This window comes from Abramis brama (genome assembly GCF_963993115.1).
Source record: "Abramis brama genome assembly, chromosome: 7".
Classification (NCBI taxonomy): Eukaryota; Metazoa; Chordata; class Actinopteri; order Cypriniformes; family Leuciscidae; genus Abramis; species Abramis brama.
In genome coordinates this window covers 34,828,719-34,849,763 of record NC_139969.1, presented here as the reverse complement: position 1 = coordinate 34,849,763, position 21,045 = coordinate 34,828,719, and the positions used below count along the sequence as shown (strand labels likewise).

The following is a 21,045-nucleotide window of genomic DNA, read 5'->3' as shown; positions in this document are numbered from 1 at the left end:
ACAGTGATTTGTACAAGTAGAGACATGATCATCAATACAAATGTTTTCTTTCATGTAGGTGTATCATTTGACATTTAATTTGTAATCTACGAAGACACATCATCAGTGATGTTTTGGGTCTCTTGAAAATCAGTCAACCTCTATCAGGTGAGGCGACCCGGATGAGATGTTTGAAGCCTCAGCTTGCTTGCTCAGTCTCTTGATCCACAGCTTTCTCTGCTGTTATAGATGGCCTTCCTCCTTCTCTTCAGTGATGCCAAATGTAGTATAAACCCTGAAGTGGGACTGTCCTGTAAAGTTTGAAAGTGACCAGTGTAGCCAAGTGTAGCCAAGTATGGTGTCCCATCCAAGTGCGCACACACACAGCAGTGAGTATTGAACACACACACCGTGGACACACACACCTGGAGCACTGGGCAGCCATTATTGCTGCCTTTATTGTAACCTTTGGGTTACAAGTCTGACTCTCTAACCATTAGGCCTCTAAAGCCTCTGCACCTTACCAACGTTATGTTCTCAGTCGCGGTTCTCCTGTCTGATTGGAGTGCATCTATGCCGGTTCACGCATGCAGACAAAGTCGTTGTGTTTACTGTTGCTGTTCTAGCCAGAGCAAGTGGATGTTAAAGTCGAAGGTGAAGTAGGCTAATGTAAAATTTCCATGATTTAAACAGGGCAACAAACACAACTTAAAGAAAGTACAAGGCTCTGAGTTAGACTATTTGCAGGACCGTATGGCTCTCTTCATCTGCTAGTCAATGACGAACGTTAACTGCAAGGTAGTTGGCTAGCACTCCAGCTTGTCACTTTTGACAGAGACAAAAATGTCCATGAATACTTGTTTCCTAATTGGGAAACACGTGGCTTAGTGTGATAATGAAATCGCAAAGGCTGCGATAATTTTTTTGCGCATCATGTCAGTGATCAGTAGTGAATGCTAATCCATCTGAAAGATCTGTGAGTTTGAGTCACTTATGTGCATTTGAAAAAGCAACACGCGTCATTTGAGCATCCTTTTGTGAGATTATGTGGTTTCTTATACAGAATAAAGTGTAGTCTCCCTGAAAAGGGGAACATAGAAATATTCAAATACAGACAGACACTTGTGTTTCCCTCAATCTCTGTATTATGAGTGGGGGAAGGGAACTGTGTGCCTGATAATAACTCTCCATGCTCGCCCCACCCCGTGCTGGAGTCTTTTGGTACTGCACCATAACAAACTACATGAACCAATGAAATAACCAATCATAAAAATAATATTCTCTTCTCAATACCTGCTGCATTACTCCCAGTACACTACATTACTTCATTTAGTCTCAGACTACACAGTACATTGGATGTCAGCAACACCCACTACTGTTTCAAATCCCAGACTGTGAGCTGCGTGTCAAATGTTCATGTACTCATACTAAATTTGAGTCTTTGAGGAAGAGTCCTGTTCAACTACTCAATTCAGCATTATTTCAAATCCTGAAATGTAGTTCATTGACTTGTGAATACACTTAGTTTTTAGTGTATCAATAAAGTACTTGAACTTACATTCCATAAGAGTAAACTGGCTGATGATAGTAAGGTTGCAAGTGATATGTCCACGCTTGAGGCATGGTACGGTAGTGCAGTAAGGCTATAACAAGAGGGGGACCCAATTGTATCATATCTAAAGATCTTTGGTGATCTACGTTCCCTCTGTGGTCGCTTAGGCATAGTCTCTGTTTCACTTCCATCACTGCTTCCAGAGAACTGTGGTATTTCTTCAACTGTTTCAGTTTCAACTAAATCCTCCACTACCCCAGGTAAGTCACTGGCTGGTGTATCCTGACTGAGACAATCATCATTCCTCTCGAGCTCTGTTGTTTCTACTGCATGCCTTTCGACTTGAGGTGTTTCTTCACATTCAGCCACTTCCTGTGGTAGCTGGAACTCCATGACATAATCGTAATCCTCATCATCCTCTACCTCTCCATCCAGCTCTCTCCTGACTTTCGCTGGTCTGGCATCTTTTCTTCTTGGTTTTACAGGTGGAAGCCCCTCAGTTTCCAACGGTAAGTGATCACATGGTAATAAGAGGTTTCTGTGCATGACTCTCGATCTCCCTTTTCCATGTTCAGGTCTCAGTTCATAAATAGGAACATCGTTTCTCACTTGTTTAACAACAACATGAATTGAGTCCTCCCAATGATTTCTCAATTTTCCAGGTCCACCTCGTGGAGTCAAATATCGGATCAACACATGGTCGCCAGGACTCAGTACTGTGCTCCTTATTTTGCCATCATAGTTTCTCTTATTTCTCTGGGGAGCTTTGTGAGCATTTTCCCTTGCAATAGTGTATGCTTCCTGCATTCCATGTTTCCATTGTTCCGCATAATTCTGTTGACTACCTCCATCTACATCACCCAGAAGACTGAACAACATGTCGACAGGTAATCTCGGAGAGCGGACATACAAAAGGTAGAATGGGGAAAACCCTGTCACTTCGGTGCGTGTACAGTTGTAAGCAAATATAAGCTTGTTCAGAAAGTTCTTCCAATTGGCCTTATCTTTGTCTGTGAGGGTCTTAAACATCTGTAGCAAGGTTCGATTAAACCGTTCCACCTGGCCGTTCCCCTGTGGGTGGTAAGGGGTTGTTCTTGAGCCAGCTACACTGCAGTACTTGCTGAGTTGTGAAAAGAGTTGATTTTTGAACTCACCTCCTTGATCGTGATGAATGCTCATCGAAAAACCAAACTTGAGGAGATAATCATTGAATATTTTGTCCGCTACTACCTTGCCTGATTTCGATGTGGTCGGGTACGCTTGCGCAATGCGCGTAAAGTGATCCACAATTACTAAAAGATATTCATAGCCACCTTTACATTTTGTCAAGGTGGAGGAAGTCAACAGACACAAGTTCAAATGGATGGGTTGAGGTGATGCTTACGAGAGGTGTTCTAGTTTCACGGTTGGGTTTCTTTTGTTTTAAACATGTACAACTCATAACATGCTGTTCTGTTTCACGCTGCATATATGGCCAAAAGAAGCGGTCTCGAATCAAAGATAGTGTCCTGTCGGTTCCCTGATGTCCCATTTGGTCGTGCAGTTTATGTTTGTTAGGTATTACCAGCTGTTTTCTGTGGGCCATTTTCCTCCAGAGGACTCCATGTTCATTTACTTCCAGCTTATCCAGTTCCCTTGCTATACAACGACTCTGTGGGCTGAAGTCCTTCAGCTTGCAACGCAATGGCTTTCCACCGGACAACTTACACTGCAACACTGGTCCAATGTGTGGGTCATCTTCCTGATCTTGTCGGATTTGTGCTGGTGCCAGTGAAGCAACGACGGTGCTCTGAGGCACAAATACATCCTCAGCAGATATGGCCATTGACCAAGTTGCAGTCATCTCTGACTGTAATCCTACCGACTCCACGGCAGCTCCTACTGCATCATATGAGATTTCCTCTGTGAAGTAATCCAGCCCTGTCTCTGCATCTAATGGCATCCTAGATAAGAAATCAGCATCTGTGTTTTCCTTGCCTGGGCGGTACTTAATAGTAAGTTGAAGAAATAAAAGTTGAAGTCAGCTAATTCTGCCACCCATCTACTTCCTGTAGCATTTAACTTAGCGGTGGACATGTCATATGTTAGTGGATTATTGTCACTGTAGACTGTGAAGAAGGGTGCATAATAAAGGTAGTCGCGGAACCTCTCAGTTATCGCCCATTTAAGAGCAAGAAATTCCAATTTACCTGAGTGGAGGTAATAGTTTTTCTCAGATTTTATCAACGCTTGTGATCCATATGCAATTACACGGAGCTTCCCATCTTGTTGCTGATATAATACAGCTCCAAGTCCCTTGTTAGAAGCGTCTGTGTGTAACACAAATGGCTTAGAAAAGTCTGGGAATGCAAAAACTGAGGGTTGAACCAGGCATTCTACCAGTTTCTCAAGAATCTGTTGATGGGTATCAGTCCATTCAATGAGAGTATGTGATGGCACTATGCTTACACTTCTCGTTCTATTGGATGTCCTCCCTTTTGGGTGCAGCTTTTGGGCACCTTTCTCCTCTGTTGCCACACTAGGCCCTTTAGTTAAATCATACAGGGGGACCGGCAATGCAGGAAAAGTATTTCACGTAGTGACGGTAATAACTTAATAAACCCATCACTTGTCTCAACTCACCAATTGTACTTGGTCTCTTCTCTTTCAGAATCCTGATGGCAGCAGTGTCGGCAGGGTCCATTTTGTTTCCTTCTGCAGACACTATCCTTCCCAGGTAACGAATCTCAATTCTGAATAGCTCACATTTACTGGGTTTTAATATGATGCCATACTGCCTCAGTCTTTATAACACTTTTCTGACAGCTTCAACATGACTCTGAAATGTTTTACTGAAAACAAGAGTGTCGTCTAGGTATGAAACGCAGATCTTGTCACAGAGGCCCTCTAGGCACTCCTCCATACAGCGCTGAAAAGCGGCTGGCGCATTCATAAGCCCAAAGGGTATCCTAGCCCACTCATACAATCCCCAGGGGTCACAAAGGCTGTCAAGTGTTTGCTGTCCTTTGTCATGAACCCCTGGTGATAGGCTTTTCCTTGGTTTAATAGCGAGAACATAGTGTTACCTCCAAGGCCATCCATCACATCCTGAACTCTAGGGATTGGCTGCCTGTCAGGGTGTCTTGCGATTTAACTCTCAATAATCAATGCACAAGTGGAGAGAACCACATTTTTTCCTGACACATACTACCGGGGTGTGCAGAATGAGATTTCTCTATCCACCCTTGTGCTATTAGGTCAAGTAAGTAATCTTTCATTTCCTCATATAAGGGCTTGGGGTCTGTGCCACTGGTTCTTGGTCTTTCAATGAAATCTTGAGCTGCAACTTTTCAATCCAGCCTATGTCGCTATCAAATCAGGAAAAACAGCCTGACTCTTCCCGCAGCATCTCACAAACTATCTGTCTCTTGTCTTCTTCTAGGTGGCTTAGATCGATTGGGGGGTCCCAGAGGTCTGCATCCGCTTTCTGGTCTTTAGCATGTTCAATCTAAATACTGCTTACTTCAACAGGTTAGTGTGTGTGCGAGGGTGTACTAAGTGGACACACAGACGCAACTGGCTGCACAGTGCCAATAGTGATTTTACCTGTCAGCATAATATCATGGGTGGTTGAATTTTGCACAATGAGGGTGATGTGTGGAGGTGCTCCCTTTTTAATCTCTACTAGGGTATCACAAAACTCAAGTCCATCTGGCCACTGGCCGTTGTCATCAGGCTCAAAATCTAACATTGTGTCCTCTTTCAGTGGCTTGGTTTGTACTCTGCTCTTAACTTGCATAATACTGTGGCTCGGTACATTCACTCCATGACATGCTGTTCTCACAAGATATTCACTGGTACGTCCCTACCAGTGTTAGTTTGTACCTTCACGCAGCTCCGTGATCCAATATAAGCAGCGGCAGCACTGAGGAGGAGTAAAAGCAGCCCTCAGTCTCACGCAAAACACTGGCCCAGCTCTCACACACACACATAAGCAGGACAACTTTCCTTTACTTAGCTCAAATCAGGTGTTGAATCCACCGCATGAACATCTATGTTCCTCTTCTGCTCCGGTGTAGAGGAATACACAAAACCCTCAGATCGCAACACACGCAGGCATGGATCACACACACCCAAAACACCAGTAAGCTGAGCACTTTCCTTCACTTATCTCCATTAATGCGTTGTAATCAGATCCGTGCCCACTGCTCGTCTGACTGTGAGTCTCTGTAATCAATCGCAGCAATCGGTGTTCCTGCCCGTAGGTTCGGCTCGTGGTGTGCGTGCGTTCCCCTGCACACCTTCACTCTGCCCCACTCTCCCCTCCGTTTCTCGCTTGTCGCTTCTTATCATGCAAACTGCCGCACCTGTCCTTAATCAACAATCCATTAGTCCGAGCAGCGCTGCTAATGCCGCCAATGTCAGAGGGAGAAAGTGGGGTCTGTCAATCATAACTGTTAGTGAGTATTTAGGCCCACAATTAAGCAACCAGTGACACAGCAATCAGTGATCAAAAATACACATAAGGCACAAATCAAATAACACATGTTCCACATTTCCACATTTGACACATGCACCGCCACGGTAGTCCTGTATTAGCCTGCCATTTTGATGAAGAGCAGTAGGGCTCTCTGTGTTCCAAGGGGCAAACTGAGGCTGAGAATTCATTGGTTGTTGGGCTGACTCACAATCCATTTCCCTGTTGACAGAAGAGTTCTATCCTGTAGCATGATCTGTCTTTTGGATGGTCTCTCGGATCTGCGCCATCTCGGTTTTGAGGTCTTTTAACAATTCCATATCTGCTTTGAGACCCTTTAAATCTGACAACACATCTGGGGGCAAAGTAACAGTGTGCTGCTGAGCTGTCTGTTTTCTATCTTCACTGGCATCACTAGACTGTACAATGTGCATACCTGCTGACCGCTGTGGTGTCTGCCGCCTTTTATCTTGTCTCTCTTTCTCATGCCCACATGCTACATTGAGTCTCTCTAGAAGCAACTCATCTGAGGTGGTCGGTTCCAACAGGTAGGGTTGGAGGTCACTTTTGATGTTATCACTCTTCAGACCTGTAAGTATAGTGTGCATGAACATGCTCTGTACGAGTACTGGATCATACTTCAGATTCGACTCTGCCTCTTGTGATGCAAACAATATTTTTTGCCTGAGGTCCATTGCTCGAATTAAATAGTTCTGCGGGGTCTCCTTATTGTTCTGCACTTAGGTGGCAAGCTGTTTATAAAGCTCTGTGGCACGCCGTTCCTGATAGTGTGAACGGAGAATTCTCCTAAGTGTAGGCAGAGATAGATCACTTTTACCTTCAAGGTAGCTTCGCAGTTGCAGACCAAGTACAATGGCCCTGATAACAGCATCCACTATTTTTGCCTCTGAATACCCTCTGCTAAGGCCATTCTCAATTTGACGCGCTAAACTGGAAAACATGAGTTGGTCCTTTTGGCCCGGTTCACCAATCTGGCCTGAGATTTTATAGTCTTTTCGCCATGTGAGGCTATTTACCTGGGTTGTTGGTAGGTTTCACTGGAACAATTCCCTTGTTGTCAATTCCTGCATTTCAATTTCCTTTTGTTGGACTGCCAATAGTAAACTCTCTAATTCTCTCATTAATTTGGATTGTTCATCTATTTTAACCTCTTCCTCTTTGGTGTTTTCACGAAAGAAAGGCAAGCCTTTGACAATGTCCAATAAGCTCAACAGTTCCGCCATGCCCTCATCTGCGAGTTCGGCTATTTCGTCACGGTCAATATACTGACTGATGTAAGAAACAAGAGAGCTTCGGCTTTTATCTGCAAACTTTTCCCTGTCAACTCCTGGGCCCGTATTCATAAAGATTCTAAGAATCCTCTCAGAAAACTCTTAATTTAGCTTAAAAACTTTTATGTAGGAGTCTTAGCTTAAGAGCAATTCACCGATCTGAGAGCAACTCTGAGTAAGGAAAAGACAAAAACTTTTATCTTAGTAAGGAGGCGGGGTTGACCCCGTTGCTATGTATGACACAATCTTTTGAAGACTGTGATTGGTTGGTTGTCCAAGAAGGGGAAAAAAAGTGATTTTAAGTAGAGGGTCTATTCTAAGCCTTCACTTTGAAATTACATGCGTAATGTTGGTTTTAATGTATCAAACATGGAATTTTCCCAGTTGCCAAATATCGTAATGTAGTGATTACTTTCATTTCAGGCGCTATGGCATTTCTGCGCTGTGTTGGAGATATTAGCGTGTCTCTAAAAAGATCTGTCACAAACATGATCCCTGCACGATCTAATCTATAGCGTCTTATTAACTCACTGTCATCCATTGTCTGCAACACATTTCTTCTCCCTCTTCGTCTTTCTGCCATTTTCTCCTCTGCTAAAGAAACTCTTAAGCCTCTTAAAAGTCCTCGTCCGTGCTCCTAACAATTTTGACCTTAAGACCTCTTTTAAGGGTTAAGATGCTTTCTGAATTACTTTTTTCTTTACTAGGATTTTTTCTTTAATTTTAAGAGTAAACGCCCACATTTCTAAGAATTTTCTTAGAATTTTGTCACTAGGAGCTACTCTTTGCATTAAGATTCTTTATGAATACGGGCCCTGATATTTTCAAAAAGTCACTTACTCGCATCAACTGTTCAATGGTGACCTGAAATAACAATCCTTTAATTTCAAATTGCAAGTTCTCAATCTCTGACTCCATTTTGGCAGATGAGTAATGGCTCGGACTATGGGTTAGTGTTTTGCCTTTGCCTTGCCGTTGTTGTTGCCTCCCTAGTGAATAAAGCACCTTGGGCCGGATAGGGCCACTGCGCTGTCTACCATCTGGGTCGATTTTGGAGAATGGTCGATGTGTGGTCAGTTCCTCTGTTAGAGGACACCAACCTCACTTCGAACATCCCAGTGGTGCCTCCAAATGTAGTCTCCCTGAAAAGGGGAACATAGAAATATTAAAATATGGACAGACACTTGTTGCGTTTCCCTCAATCTCTGTATTATGAGTGGGGGAAGGGAACCGTGTACCTAATAATAACTCTCCATGCTCGCCTTAATCCAATCATAACAATAATATTCTCTTCTCAATACCTGCTACAAAAGCAGTCTTGTGTTTATTAGTCATGTTTAATTAATCAAAACGTTTCAATCTTATGTTTATTCAGTCACAGCGATCGCATGATGCCCATATTTCCTGGAATGACATGCGTTATCTTCTGCGGCAAGGCATATTTGGAGTTTCTGTGCCAGAGCGCCCTCTGGCTTTCAGACGGAGCATTTACTACTGATCACAGAGCCGTACTGCACTGACAAGCTGCGCATAAAATAATCGCAGCCTTTGCTAAATCGCGTGCGATTTAATTGTGATTTATAGCGATTAATCATGCAGCCCTATTGGTAATGTTAATTTCTTCATAACTTGATTCTTATAGAAGGAGGAGGATGCAAATGAAGGATCACTGATTATTTCCAAGGGTAAGGATTGGTCTGGAAATGCTGCCTAAACAGAAAAGGAAGAAAATTACCCTGAAGGACTAGCTGATAGCCTAAGTAATTGTTTTTAGATTTTTATTTTTTTTTAAATCAGGCAATGGATAGCCTATAAAGTCTCCCAAGCACTGTTGTTATGTGATGTTTTGATAATGAATTGGACAATGAATATTTAGTGTTTTAATATAACTTTAGTCTTTAGTGTTATTTAGTGGCCTGGAACTGGGTAATTTGCGCTGTGATGTACTATAGAGCAGATTGCGTTCTCCATTTTTACTGTTGCAGTCATCATGATTTGAGCTGAAGTGACTCTTAGTACCACTTTTCAAATTCCATATTTTCACCATGATTCAGGGAATGAAAGCAGCCCAGGTCATAGCCCAGAGAAGCATCAGTAGTAGCATCGCAGCCCAATATCAGCAGCTCAGTCCAGCATCAGCACCACTGCACAGCTCAGCAGCAACCCAGCGGCCCAGCCAAGCAGTAGCAGCACAGGCCAGTAACAGCGTAGCCCAAAGCAGCATCAACACCACAGCCCAAAACAGTACCAGTAGCCTAACCCAAAGCAGTAGCACTTACAGAATTTGCCAGATTATTGGGGAATTTCTCAATATGAATATTTTAAACAAGCATAACCATTTATCTATGTCTCTAACAAGAAGTTAGGGTATTCTGTGTGCAAAAGTGCCACATCACTTGGTGTTTACAGACAAGGATCTCAAAGGTACACTTTTTCCAGTGAATGGCAAAACTGTAAAATGTCCCCATATGGAAGAACAAAAACCAAACAAATGACATCACTGCGGAAGAAAATACATCAACACAAGTCATCGCAAAGTCACATACAGGCAGTTGCAATACTGAAAAAGATCAGAAAAGAAGTTAGACTCAAGTTTACTTGTGGCACAAGAGGAGATAACCTCCTCTACAATGTCAGTATTCAGAACAGCTTATTACATTGCAAAACGTAATAAACCCTTCACAGACCACCCAAACTTCTTGACTTGCAAAAGGCAAATGGGGTCAACATCGGCAGAGTACATTGTTTAAACCATAGACATGAGCTGGCGGTTGGGGATGCTGTTAAGCAGTGCACAGAAATTAATCATTCAAGTTTCATGGACAAATTGTATTGTCTGTACCACCAATCCCCCAAGAATCAAAGGGAGCTTAGTTCTGCCGTCTCAGAATTAGGAATTGTGGTTAAAAAGATTGGCATGATGGGTGGCCTCATCATACAGAACATTGAAGGCAGTGTGGACAATGCATGAGGCGCTTTATGCTCACTTCTGCAAAGCCAGTCATGATGCTGAACGCAGTCCAAATGAGAGATGCATGTTTCATGGTCTTGCAACAAAGCTCTCATCAGGGGACTTTATAAAGAACATGGGTCTCATGCTTGATGCTTTGGAGGAGCTTAAAGATATGCTATCTGAAAGTTTGCAGTCAAGGGACATATACAAAAGGACCCGAGGGTAAAACCAGTTGATCCTCAAAAAATGTATAAAGCTCTGGCTGAAAGTGTGTGCTCAAGAATGGTGACTAAAAGTGAAAAGTCACTTTTTGACAAAATGAATGATCTTGTGCCAGAAGCCTGGCCATCACCGTTGCCAGTGTTTTATGGAGAGGATGAGATAAGAGAGCTCTGTGACCTTTTTGACATCAGCTTGTCTGGTGTCAGACAGAGATTCAGAGATTTCAAAGAGCATCCAGAAATTCCTGTCACTGCTGGGCTGCTAAAACTGCAGCAGGCAGTGAAATCACTTGCTGTTAGCAGTGCTGACTGTGAAAGGGGATTCTCTGAAATGAACATCACAATAACACCACTAAGAGCTCAACTAAAAATCCTAAAGGTGTCAGCACTGATGTTCATTTCTTTGCTTGGCCTGTGGCAGCGTGTGAATCAGTGGAATCCACAGAAATATGTAAAGAAATGGGTGATCACAAGAATGGGTGCTCTTTGGGGGCTCAAGCCCCTGCCCTTTTTCAAAATTAATCAAAAGTGCCCATCTCAAACAAATATCAATGATAATATTGTGGTCAATAAAAAAAAAATGCATTTGATTATAATTAACATGACTATGTGTACAAAACTATAAATATTGCTATATTTCACTACTGTATGGGATCATACACAAAATATGCCATAATTTAAAGCTCAATAGGATTTGAAGACAATGTCTTACAGTCATAAAACCAACTGTGAAGTGTTCATCTAGGTGTCAGGTATGATGCACACCTTTTATATTTTTGATATGCATTAAAATAAAAAGTCAAATCATACGAAATATTGCTATGTATTTCACCACTGTATAGGATGTAATTTGCTATAATATGTTCCATAACTATATTATGTCTGTGTTTAAAAATACAGACAGGATCATGGGAGAAGTTTTGTAAAGTGCTTGCTGTGATTTGACTATACGACAACTGATGCCATATGACCTGGTGGAGGCAAATCCTTGGCTTAAAGCCACAAGTCTTAACAGCTTTTTGAGTAATTCACAGAGTTTCAAGTACAAATAAATATTGTTATTGACAAAACCATTTTAAAAATACAATGGTACATCAAAATAATAATAATAAAAAATATATATATACTCCGCACACTTCATTAGAAACATCTTAGCATCAATCTATTGCCCTATACTTGATAACCAACACAGATAATCAACATACTGCCTTTAGAATGACATAACCACACGTGACTGAGCACAACAGACAATAGCCTACATGTACAGTATCATTGAATGAATACAATTATTTTGGACTTTCCTGTCTGTATCCGAGGCTTAAAGGGATAGTTCACTCAAAAATTAAAATTCTGTCATCATTTCCACTATGCAGATGATACTTAGGTATTTCTTCCAGGCTAGATACAATTTCTAAATCCAAGTTAACAGAGTGTGTTTAAGACATTAAAGACTGGATGACCGGTAATTTTCTCCTATTCAATTCTGATAAAACAGAGATATTATTAATTAGACCAAAATCCTCTACACAAAAACTTTTAACTTATCAACTTATCTTTTGAAATTCATAGCATTTTTCACACCTTAGAAACTCCTCCTGGAGTATCCCCAACACTGCACATTTTGATGTCTCTCTTCTATCACACATGTTTGAGGTTTTGGAGTCTTTACTGAGCCTTACACTTATTAGTGAGACATCTAAAATGTGCTGTGCTGGGGATACTCCAGGACCAGGATTGGGAACCAATACCTTAACGGTCTAGCTATTTTGTCCTTAACAGATCTCAAATCATGCTAGCCTACAATCCATAATACTCTTTAAGGTCACAAAACTCTGCGATTTTGATAGTACCAAGGAAATCAAAGTCTACTAAAGGAGGTAGAACCGTTTCACATTTGGCTCCTAAATTCTGGAATGGCCTTCTTGAAAATAGTCGGAGCTCAGGCACACTCTCTCTATTTAAATCTAGATTAAAAACATATCTCTTTAGCCAAGCATTCCCTTAAACTTGTAATACAATTATATCCTATTAAATAGTACCAAATACACATGATCATCTATTTTCTGAAATGCATTGAACAGCAGCCATGCTAAATTTTCTCTGTTCAATTTCTTGCATCCTGAAGTAACTACAGATTGAGATCCAGAGTTTGGATCTTGCCTTTGCAAAGGCTTTAGACGATGCCAACACTTGTGAAGATTCCAGATAATGCCAACTTTGGATCATACAAAAATTTCAAATATTATCCTTATATTGTTATCATTACATGCACAAACTGTAATCACTGACTAACATGATCGTTGTGTCTTGCTAACTGACTTTGACAGGTCTGGTTGTCTCAAAGGAAAGTAGGAAGAGGGGGATGTCTGTAGTACGTCTTTTTATTTAATGGAAATGATGAAAACAACAAAATGTGCTTTTCAGCATAGGACAAATTTCTCATGGGACACACTCACAGCGGTTCCCTAGTCTGGCTCTTTCTCTCCTCCCATGGACAGTCAGCTTTTATTCCATCTCTTCTGACTCACTGCAATTGATAACAGCTGTTAGTAATTTTTCAACAAATTCTCCCTTACCACTCACTTCCGCCACTCGGGAGATCATATGAAACAGAACTTCCGCAAAATGTTGTGCCGACACGTTGCAGAGAAGTACTGCCTCGGGGTATTGTGTTTCATAATCCACTATACTGACAAGTACAAAGTGATGCCAACAAGCTGATCGTTCTAATGGCCTGAAGAGGTTTGTCCCAATTCTTTCCAAGGGGACCTCAATTAATGGGAGAGGGCACAATGGTGCTTTAGGAGTGTCCGGGGGATTCACCAGCTGACATTCACGGCTAAAAGAAACAGGCAATGAGATAATTTAAGTGATTTTTGTTGCCTGAGGTGTCCAGCCATTGGATTATGTTGAGTCACCTAGAACAACATTTCCCGACGGCTCTTCAGGACTAAGAGTCGTGTTGTATCATCTTTTGTTTGTCAACCTGTCCGTGATAGTAGAAAAATAGGGATAAGTGCACGCTGTACTGCTACCGGCAGAAAGCTCCCAAGCATATTTCCCCAATAACAGTGAAAACGCTGGCCAATTAATGCCCAAGATCAGGGGGTTATTGAGGTGGAGATTAACCACCGCCTCCACTATATGCTTTTGGCCCCTGATGTGAATTATGGCTATTACTAGTGGGTACCTAAGATGGAAGAGAGGGAAATAGGAAAAGGGAAGCTCTTAAGGACTAGGGGACTTCCCCCATGAGGAGCAGGTCTGGGATGAGGAGAGGTCTCTGATGTTGGCGCTCCTCGCCATGAGGTGTCGACTACAGTACGACAAAAAGAGAGGAGAGAGAAACACTCTGGAACTCGTCAGCCCCTGAAAACACCGTTGCATGCTCCTCAGCCAGTCAAGTGGTGGCACCACACCCACTCTTAACGTCTCCTTGGGCAGACGGGTGACAAATTGTTCCAGCACCGCAAGATTGACAATGACCTCGATCCCTCAGGTCTCCACCACTAACCTCCATCCACAGGGATCACAAAGATGTTGGGACAACACAAAAGGGTGTTAGCTTTCTCCCAGGCTCAAGGAACAGAAGCTCTGGCAATGTTGTGAAGTGTTGTGGCCCACCACCTCCAGGATGGGCCTGGAGGTTCTGGACCCGCGATCTGTGTTTTCAGCAGAAATAGTAGCTATTAGGATTGTAATGGATGGAAGAAGTAAGGCCTAAGAGAGATGTCATTTGTTCATGATGAAAATATTTATGATAATGCTGAGAACACAAAGAACTGAAAAAATGAAACTTTTGTTTGCTTCCTGATCATGTTGTGTGGAGGGCAATGAGAGAGAAGATTGGATCTGCCTCTTCAAGATTAAAAAATCAACCCTTTTATATCAGAGGTCTTCAACCCTGCTGGGGACCCACTGTCCTGCAAAGTTTAGCTCAAACACTAACCAGCTAATCAAGCCCTTCAGGATCGCTTGGAAATCACAGGCAGGTGTGCTGAAGCAGGTTGGAGAAGAACTTTGCAGACAGTGGGTTTCCAGGAGCAGGGTAGAAGACCTCTGCTTTATATAATGACAAAGGGGATATCAGATTAATGTGATGTTTATAATATTCCTGAAAATGTTGAGCATGCGTGATAGGATGTATGAGCTGGAATGAGAATGGAGTTTGCAGGGAATTTGGGGGATGGTTGAGAAAATAAGGGAATCTTATCTCTCTTTATTTATTTTTTATTAAGTCACCATAAAATTAAAATTGACAATTCTTATTTTTTTATATAATATTGCAGTGTTTATTTTAAATGATTTATCCATGCACATCTTTTTTTAATTCATGTGCTATCGTATTCTTTAACAAAATAACTTTCCCTTCCTCTACAATAACCTCAACAACTGTCGAATCAATTCCGGATGGACAAAATCAAATCCTGCCCTACATTTTTTCTTGTTCGAGAAGCCATTTTACTCAGATATAAGTCACAATAAGTCACAATCACAGCAAGGTAGCTGTCAGATCTAATACTGTTGGCTGCTAGAGAGTTTTATGTGAGCTCTCTACTACATCGTGCCTTGACTAATACAGAAGTCAAACGCTCCGAACAAACATATAATCCTCTAATGCGATCTGGGACGCCATTAAAAATAAACCCTCCACAAGGGGTGCAGAGTCGCAAATGAGCTGTTTAAAACAGAATGCTTTAAAGCAAGCATTATTTTACTCTTCCATTTGTCCTGTTGTCAGCAGACTCATGCATGTAGAGTGTAAATTTAACGGGCATCTGTATACTATATCTAGTGTAGACAGTGTCAGTGATTATAATGGGTTCTGTTTGCTTTTGTAGACTGGTGCAGCCATTAAGTGAAGGAATGCCAGTGGGTGGGGCATATGGTGCAATGATGTTTAAGCAGTATGTTTAACTATTCGTTGATGTCTGGTTCTAGAGGCAGTCTTATGCAAATGTATTTGCCCCTGTGACATCACAGATCCCATAATATCTAAACAAACCATTTTTGAGCTTTGTTAAATAAATGCTTTGTTTATAATGAGGGGAATATTTTAAGCTCTGAAACTTGCAGGATGTTTTAATGGTACAAAGACCTCTTATATGTCAAAAGATCAAGGGAAATTTGAGTGTTTTCTCCTTAAAACTGCAGTGAACCAAAGAAAGTCTCAAAAATGCGGTTTGAAATCGCTGGTGTTTCTGACGTCACAAACTACCTTGTAACCAATCAGGTCAACGTGTGATCGTCAACGAGTGGATCTCTGAGCTGGTGTGAGTGAGTGGAGGTGGGGCTCATTTGCATATTTATAGAACCACGTATACTAAATGAGGCAAGGGTGTAGAGTTACATTCAAGCTATTTTAAAGCATGGAGGAATCTTTTTCAAGGAAAAAATGTTTAAATATGTAATTTTGGTGATCAAAGATGAGTTTTAAGGGATAGAATTATTGACTACAGTGGGACTTTAAAAAACTGAATCTGTGCACGTCTTTCAATCTTCGCTCTTGAACATCAAAATTGGCATACCACAGGGCTCTATACTTGGTCCTTTACTGTTCAGTTTTTTTTATAAATATCTAACCATTAAACTGTTCAGGTGCCAGCTTCCAGCTCTATGCAGATGATGCAGTTCTTTATCACCGCCAAGTCACCAGGGGCCTCATTTATAAAACTTTGCGTAGGATTTGCGTCAGAAGTGGCGTACGGATGAAACATAGGACGTGCGTACGCAAAGAAATATTCGGATTTATAAAACCGTGCGCACGCACATCCTACGCAGTTTTCCCTTAATAAATCACAATCAATTCTAAATGTAGCACAGCTTTTGCGGCTTCATGTCACGCCCATAGTTGCCCATAAATAGTCCGTGAAACGCCCACAAGTTAATATTCATCGATTGCGAAATCATGGCAAACACAGAGGAAAACCAAGAAACGTAACTTCACTCACGTCATTACGCCTTGTGACGGCATCATGGCATTTTATTACCATCCATTTGATTGCATCTGACAAGCTACAGATGTGTTATGAGGATGAATTGCATAACATGCCAATATTATTGCAGAACATATTTCACTTTTCATTTTGCAAATATGTGTTAATTTGCATTTCTGTTGTAATCTTCGTTTGCTTTTGTTTGTTTTACACTGCAGATCGATCAAACGGGTGTTCGTGTCGGCTGTTAATTGTAAGACTTGCTAAGTCTTCATGTTATTTATGAGAGGCAGTATTGCCATTTATTTTACAGTTTCTACAGTTTCACACACTTTCACGTGTTTCTTCATTCTGCCGACGGTGTCGCCATTTCTCATTTCACCCGTTTTTGTGCGTACGCCTGGGTCAGACCTTGCGTGAAGGACCGCACATTTTCCCGTCAAGTTTGCTTTTTATAAATACCAATTATTGCGTAGAGAGCGGCGTACGCCTTCTTTTGTGCGTACGCAACGTTTATAAATGAGGCCCCAGAGCTGGCTGCTGATGTACTGTCTACATGCATGGCAGATGTCACACAGTGGCTCAATCAAAATCAGTTGGTGCTAAATCTTACAAAGACAGTCTCCATGTGTTTTTCTATTAAGACACTTGATCTAAACGAAAGATTTAAAATTAACTTACAAAATGAAAAAATTCACTCTGTTACAAAATTGAAATATCTTGGATTGGTCCTAGATCCTCAACTTAAATTTACTAAACATATAGAACATCTCTAAAACAATACAAAGTAATCTTAACTGTTTTAAACTAATCAGAAACTATATGCCAAACCAGGCAGCCCTGCTGTACATGCATGCTATGGTCTTTTAACATATTTCATACTGCATGACAGTTTGGGCGCAAGCAGCTCCGTCTGCAACAAAACATACTGGTTCACTTTACAATCAAGCAATAAAAATTATGGATAAAAAGCCAAATACCATCACTGTCACATCCTCAAGAAATATTATGTATTAAGCTTTGAAAGCTTCAGTAATTTATTGAAGGTTGAATTTATTGTCAGGCTTTATTGCATCTATCTATCTTTCTATCTATCTATCTATCTAGATAGATAGATAAATATATATATATATATATATAATGTATATATATATATATATATATATATATATATATATATATATATATATATATATATATACACAGTATATATATATATTATAAATACACATATTTGACTTCTAAATGGCTGTTGGCCTGGTGTTATGAAACTAAAAAAAAAAAAAAAAAAAAAAAAGTAAATATATATATATATATATATATATATATATACATTGTTTTAGTTTATCTGGTCTATAACACCAGGCCAACAACAGCCATTTAGGTCAAATGAGAAACACTTTACAACAGGTTACATGAACTGCACAGGTTAAAAATATTGTCAAAACGCACTGTTTATGTATTTGTTAATCTCTTGGTTAATATAGTTTAAGCATTTATTCATATTTTTAATACAAAATTGTATATTCTACTTCATGCAATGTGAGTAACGAACTATTATGTTTGTATCCATTAACTTTAAACATGATTACTATGTAAAAAAAAAAAAAATGCTCGTTATAAATCATGATACATTATGCATGTACGATTTGAAAAGTTGCCGTATTTAAACGGTAGCTTTAGTAGAGACTGGCCTGGAGCTGCTGTCCTGAAACTGATGGCTATGCCGTTCTGCAAGCGGATACTACTACAACACGACCCGCCATTGTACTCGTGTGTGTGTGTGTGAGAGAGAGAGAGAGAGAGAGAGAGCGAGCAAGCATGCATGCGCATGCGCAGTCGGAGAGGTTTCGAAGTTGACTCTCCGGGGTGTTTCAACAGGAAGGCGGACATGTTGGTCAGGCAGTGGGAGAAAATCGGGCACCCAGTCTTTCTTTTTTTTTTTTTTTTGAATAATAACATCGATTAAAGCTTGAACTATCCTTACAGTCACAGCACAGCGGATTACATACTTTTTTGGAAAAGTAGAAGCCGGCGTGCGGACTCGAAGATGTTTAATGCAGAAGAACCGTAAAGGATCGTTTTAACCAGGATCTTGTTTTAACTGATCGAAATTTGTAAGGCGAAGTTTTTTTCGCCACTTCTCACTTTGCAGCTGTCAGACTCGTTTGGCCTGGCAGGCATTTATGGACAGAGGCCTGGAGAAACTTCATTTCATTGTGGCCGCATGCTAACTCTGCAACATTTGTTTTATCCCTTCTTCTTTTTGCGCGGATATGATCTGTTCGTCTGTTTTAAAAGAGCTTGTTCTCCACATATCTCCTGAAGCTAAATTAGCTTAGCGCACTATAATCTGTTGCTGCTGCTTTTGTGTTTGCCAAGTTGTCATGGACTAATCCGACACCTTGTCTTGTTGTTGTTTTGTTTTTGAAAATGTGGCTTTTCGTCACCTCTCGGTGTTGTACACGTTTCAACGAGAGCGATAATAAGACTGTAAGACACAAAACGCTGCTTTGATCAAACTAGTGCTTGCTTTGTGAGGGCAGAGGAAGTTGGCGAGTTAATTTGCTAACCTTAGCCAGTAGACTCGCATCTCTTTCATACGTCTGAATCGGATCAGTTATGAATATGTCTGCTGGAGAAAGTTTGACAGCGCGCTTCGAGAAGATCGATGCTATGCTGAAGGATCCCAAATCGGAGATCAACACAGACTGTCTGCTGGTGAGTTTATCAGATTTATTGCAACATTTTACAAGGAGTTTGTTTGCGTAATTGTTACTAAGGTAGGCACAATCTAATATAAATCTTGAAATGCATGCATACAGTACAGTGCAGTACAATAATACGCTATATACGCTGTAAATATGCAAAATCGTGCTTAATGACATTGCAGTGCACGCGCCAGCCTGTAATTACTTGTGTACAGGTCAGACTTGGTAATGATGCTGAATTTAAATTTGAATATTTTTTCTAGATTCTTACTGATTGTAACTAACGTTACCTTGATTCTATTTTTTTCTTTTCATGAATTACGATAATTACTGTATTAATTCTGGCTATTTCAAAGTTAGCCGTTTGCATATGGAGTACAAACACAGTCATTGCAGGACCACTGGCCCCGGAACCAGCAGGTTCAGTTTCTTGTTAAAGGAGGGAATAGTTCATGCCTACTTTTTCAGGGTTGAACCTACAACCGTTTGGTAACCAGCAGGGTCTTTAACCACTAGGCCTCACCACCCATATTCCATGCTCAGATTTTTCAATAAACTTACATTTGATCTGCATTTGTACTCTGCGTTTACCCGTCATGAAATGTGCCATTTGTAAAGTGATTTCTTACATTTCTTTAGGAATTTGAGCCTTCCTGACGTTGCATACTCAGGCACACAGATTGTGTGTGTTATAGTTATAGCTTAGTATTAAATCTTGCCTTACATTAATAGCATTCTCACTGAGAGCTTCAATTATTAATAGTGGCATCAATGCCACTTCATATGTACTCTTTCTGTGTAGTCTTGAGTCTCACAGGCTTTGACAACCACTGTAGTAAATACAGGTCACAGGATTTCACAGTATAGTAAAGTATTGAATCAGACAGCTATAAATTATATGTGTGTGTGTGTATAAATGCATATTTATACATGACTGCAGCCATTCATAACCCTTTCCGGTTGATCAATTACAAGTGCGTTTGTTTTTAAAACAGATAGTTTTGTTTCGTCAACTTAAAAATGTAAGTACAATATGATTAAAGTAACAAACATTCTCTTTATTAACCATCTGGTTTAAAAAGTTCTATTAGTGCGCCACACCTGAAGTGATCAACATGGTGTTAATGTAAAACAAATGACTTATTTGTTAAATATCTTTGCAGAAAATATGCATGAAATATGAAGGCAAATATCTAAAACATATCCTATATACTCAGAAATAATATAAAATAAGAAAAATGCTGAATATTTCTTAGCCAACAAGTAGACATTGAGTTTTAGAGGTCAACCCAAAAAGTCAAGGCCATTCAAATTCAAAATGACTAAGTATAACACCAGTAATAGGCCATTATTAACAGCAAATGCTTTGTAAAAACAAAATAACAGCACCTTTCAGCCTGTCACCATCATACAAACATGAAATATTAAACATACAGTATTCTTTACAGGTTTTTGCATTCCATTGTGCTGCTTTTCTATAGTTTTTATGTTTGGCGGACGTGTTTGGCTGTTGCACTCGTGTCTTTTGCAGCGTCCCAACCATGAAACGCCATTTTAAAAAAGCGGCGCTCAAGTTAGAAGTTCAACTCGTGTCTAATAAGCTTTTTTAGTCATCATTGCCGTGTTGTCAACATTTCTAATTGTAACGTTTGCTAACATGTATTCAAAACTGCAATTTCTCAATTTAAAAAATGATAAAAGGCAAAACATTAAATTCGAATTAATCTAAAAAATCTGAAAAATCACCCAGCCATAGTAAAATCTCCAATAAAATAACAGCTGTGACACGAAATAGCTGTTACCACACCATAGGCTATATTTATGCTTATAGCAACTTGCTTTGCATTCAGGTATGCATTTTATCAGTTCATTCGGCTGCTCATGCAGCTGCTGGAGTTATACAGCTATACAGTTATATACTAGAAATGTTTTATTTTTTTTATTT

General features: G+C 40.4%; 1 protein-coding gene across 2 annotated transcripts in view; it reads left to right on the top strand.

Moving 5' to 3' along the window:
- The first annotated feature begins 18,226 nt into the window (after positions 1-18,226).
- rock1 (Rho-associated, coiled-coil containing protein kinase 1) overlaps positions 18,227-21,045 on the top strand; it is a 79,292-nt gene continuing 76,473 nt past the window's right edge. For both annotated transcript variants that reach the window (XM_084119701.1, XM_084119700.1), the window contains exon 1: positions 18,227-19,110. In XM_084119701.1, the coding sequence (XP_083975827.1) occupies positions 19,012-19,110 (99 nt within the window). In that variant the 5' untranslated portion in view covers positions 18,227-19,011. The remainder of the gene's footprint in view (positions 19,111-21,045) is intronic.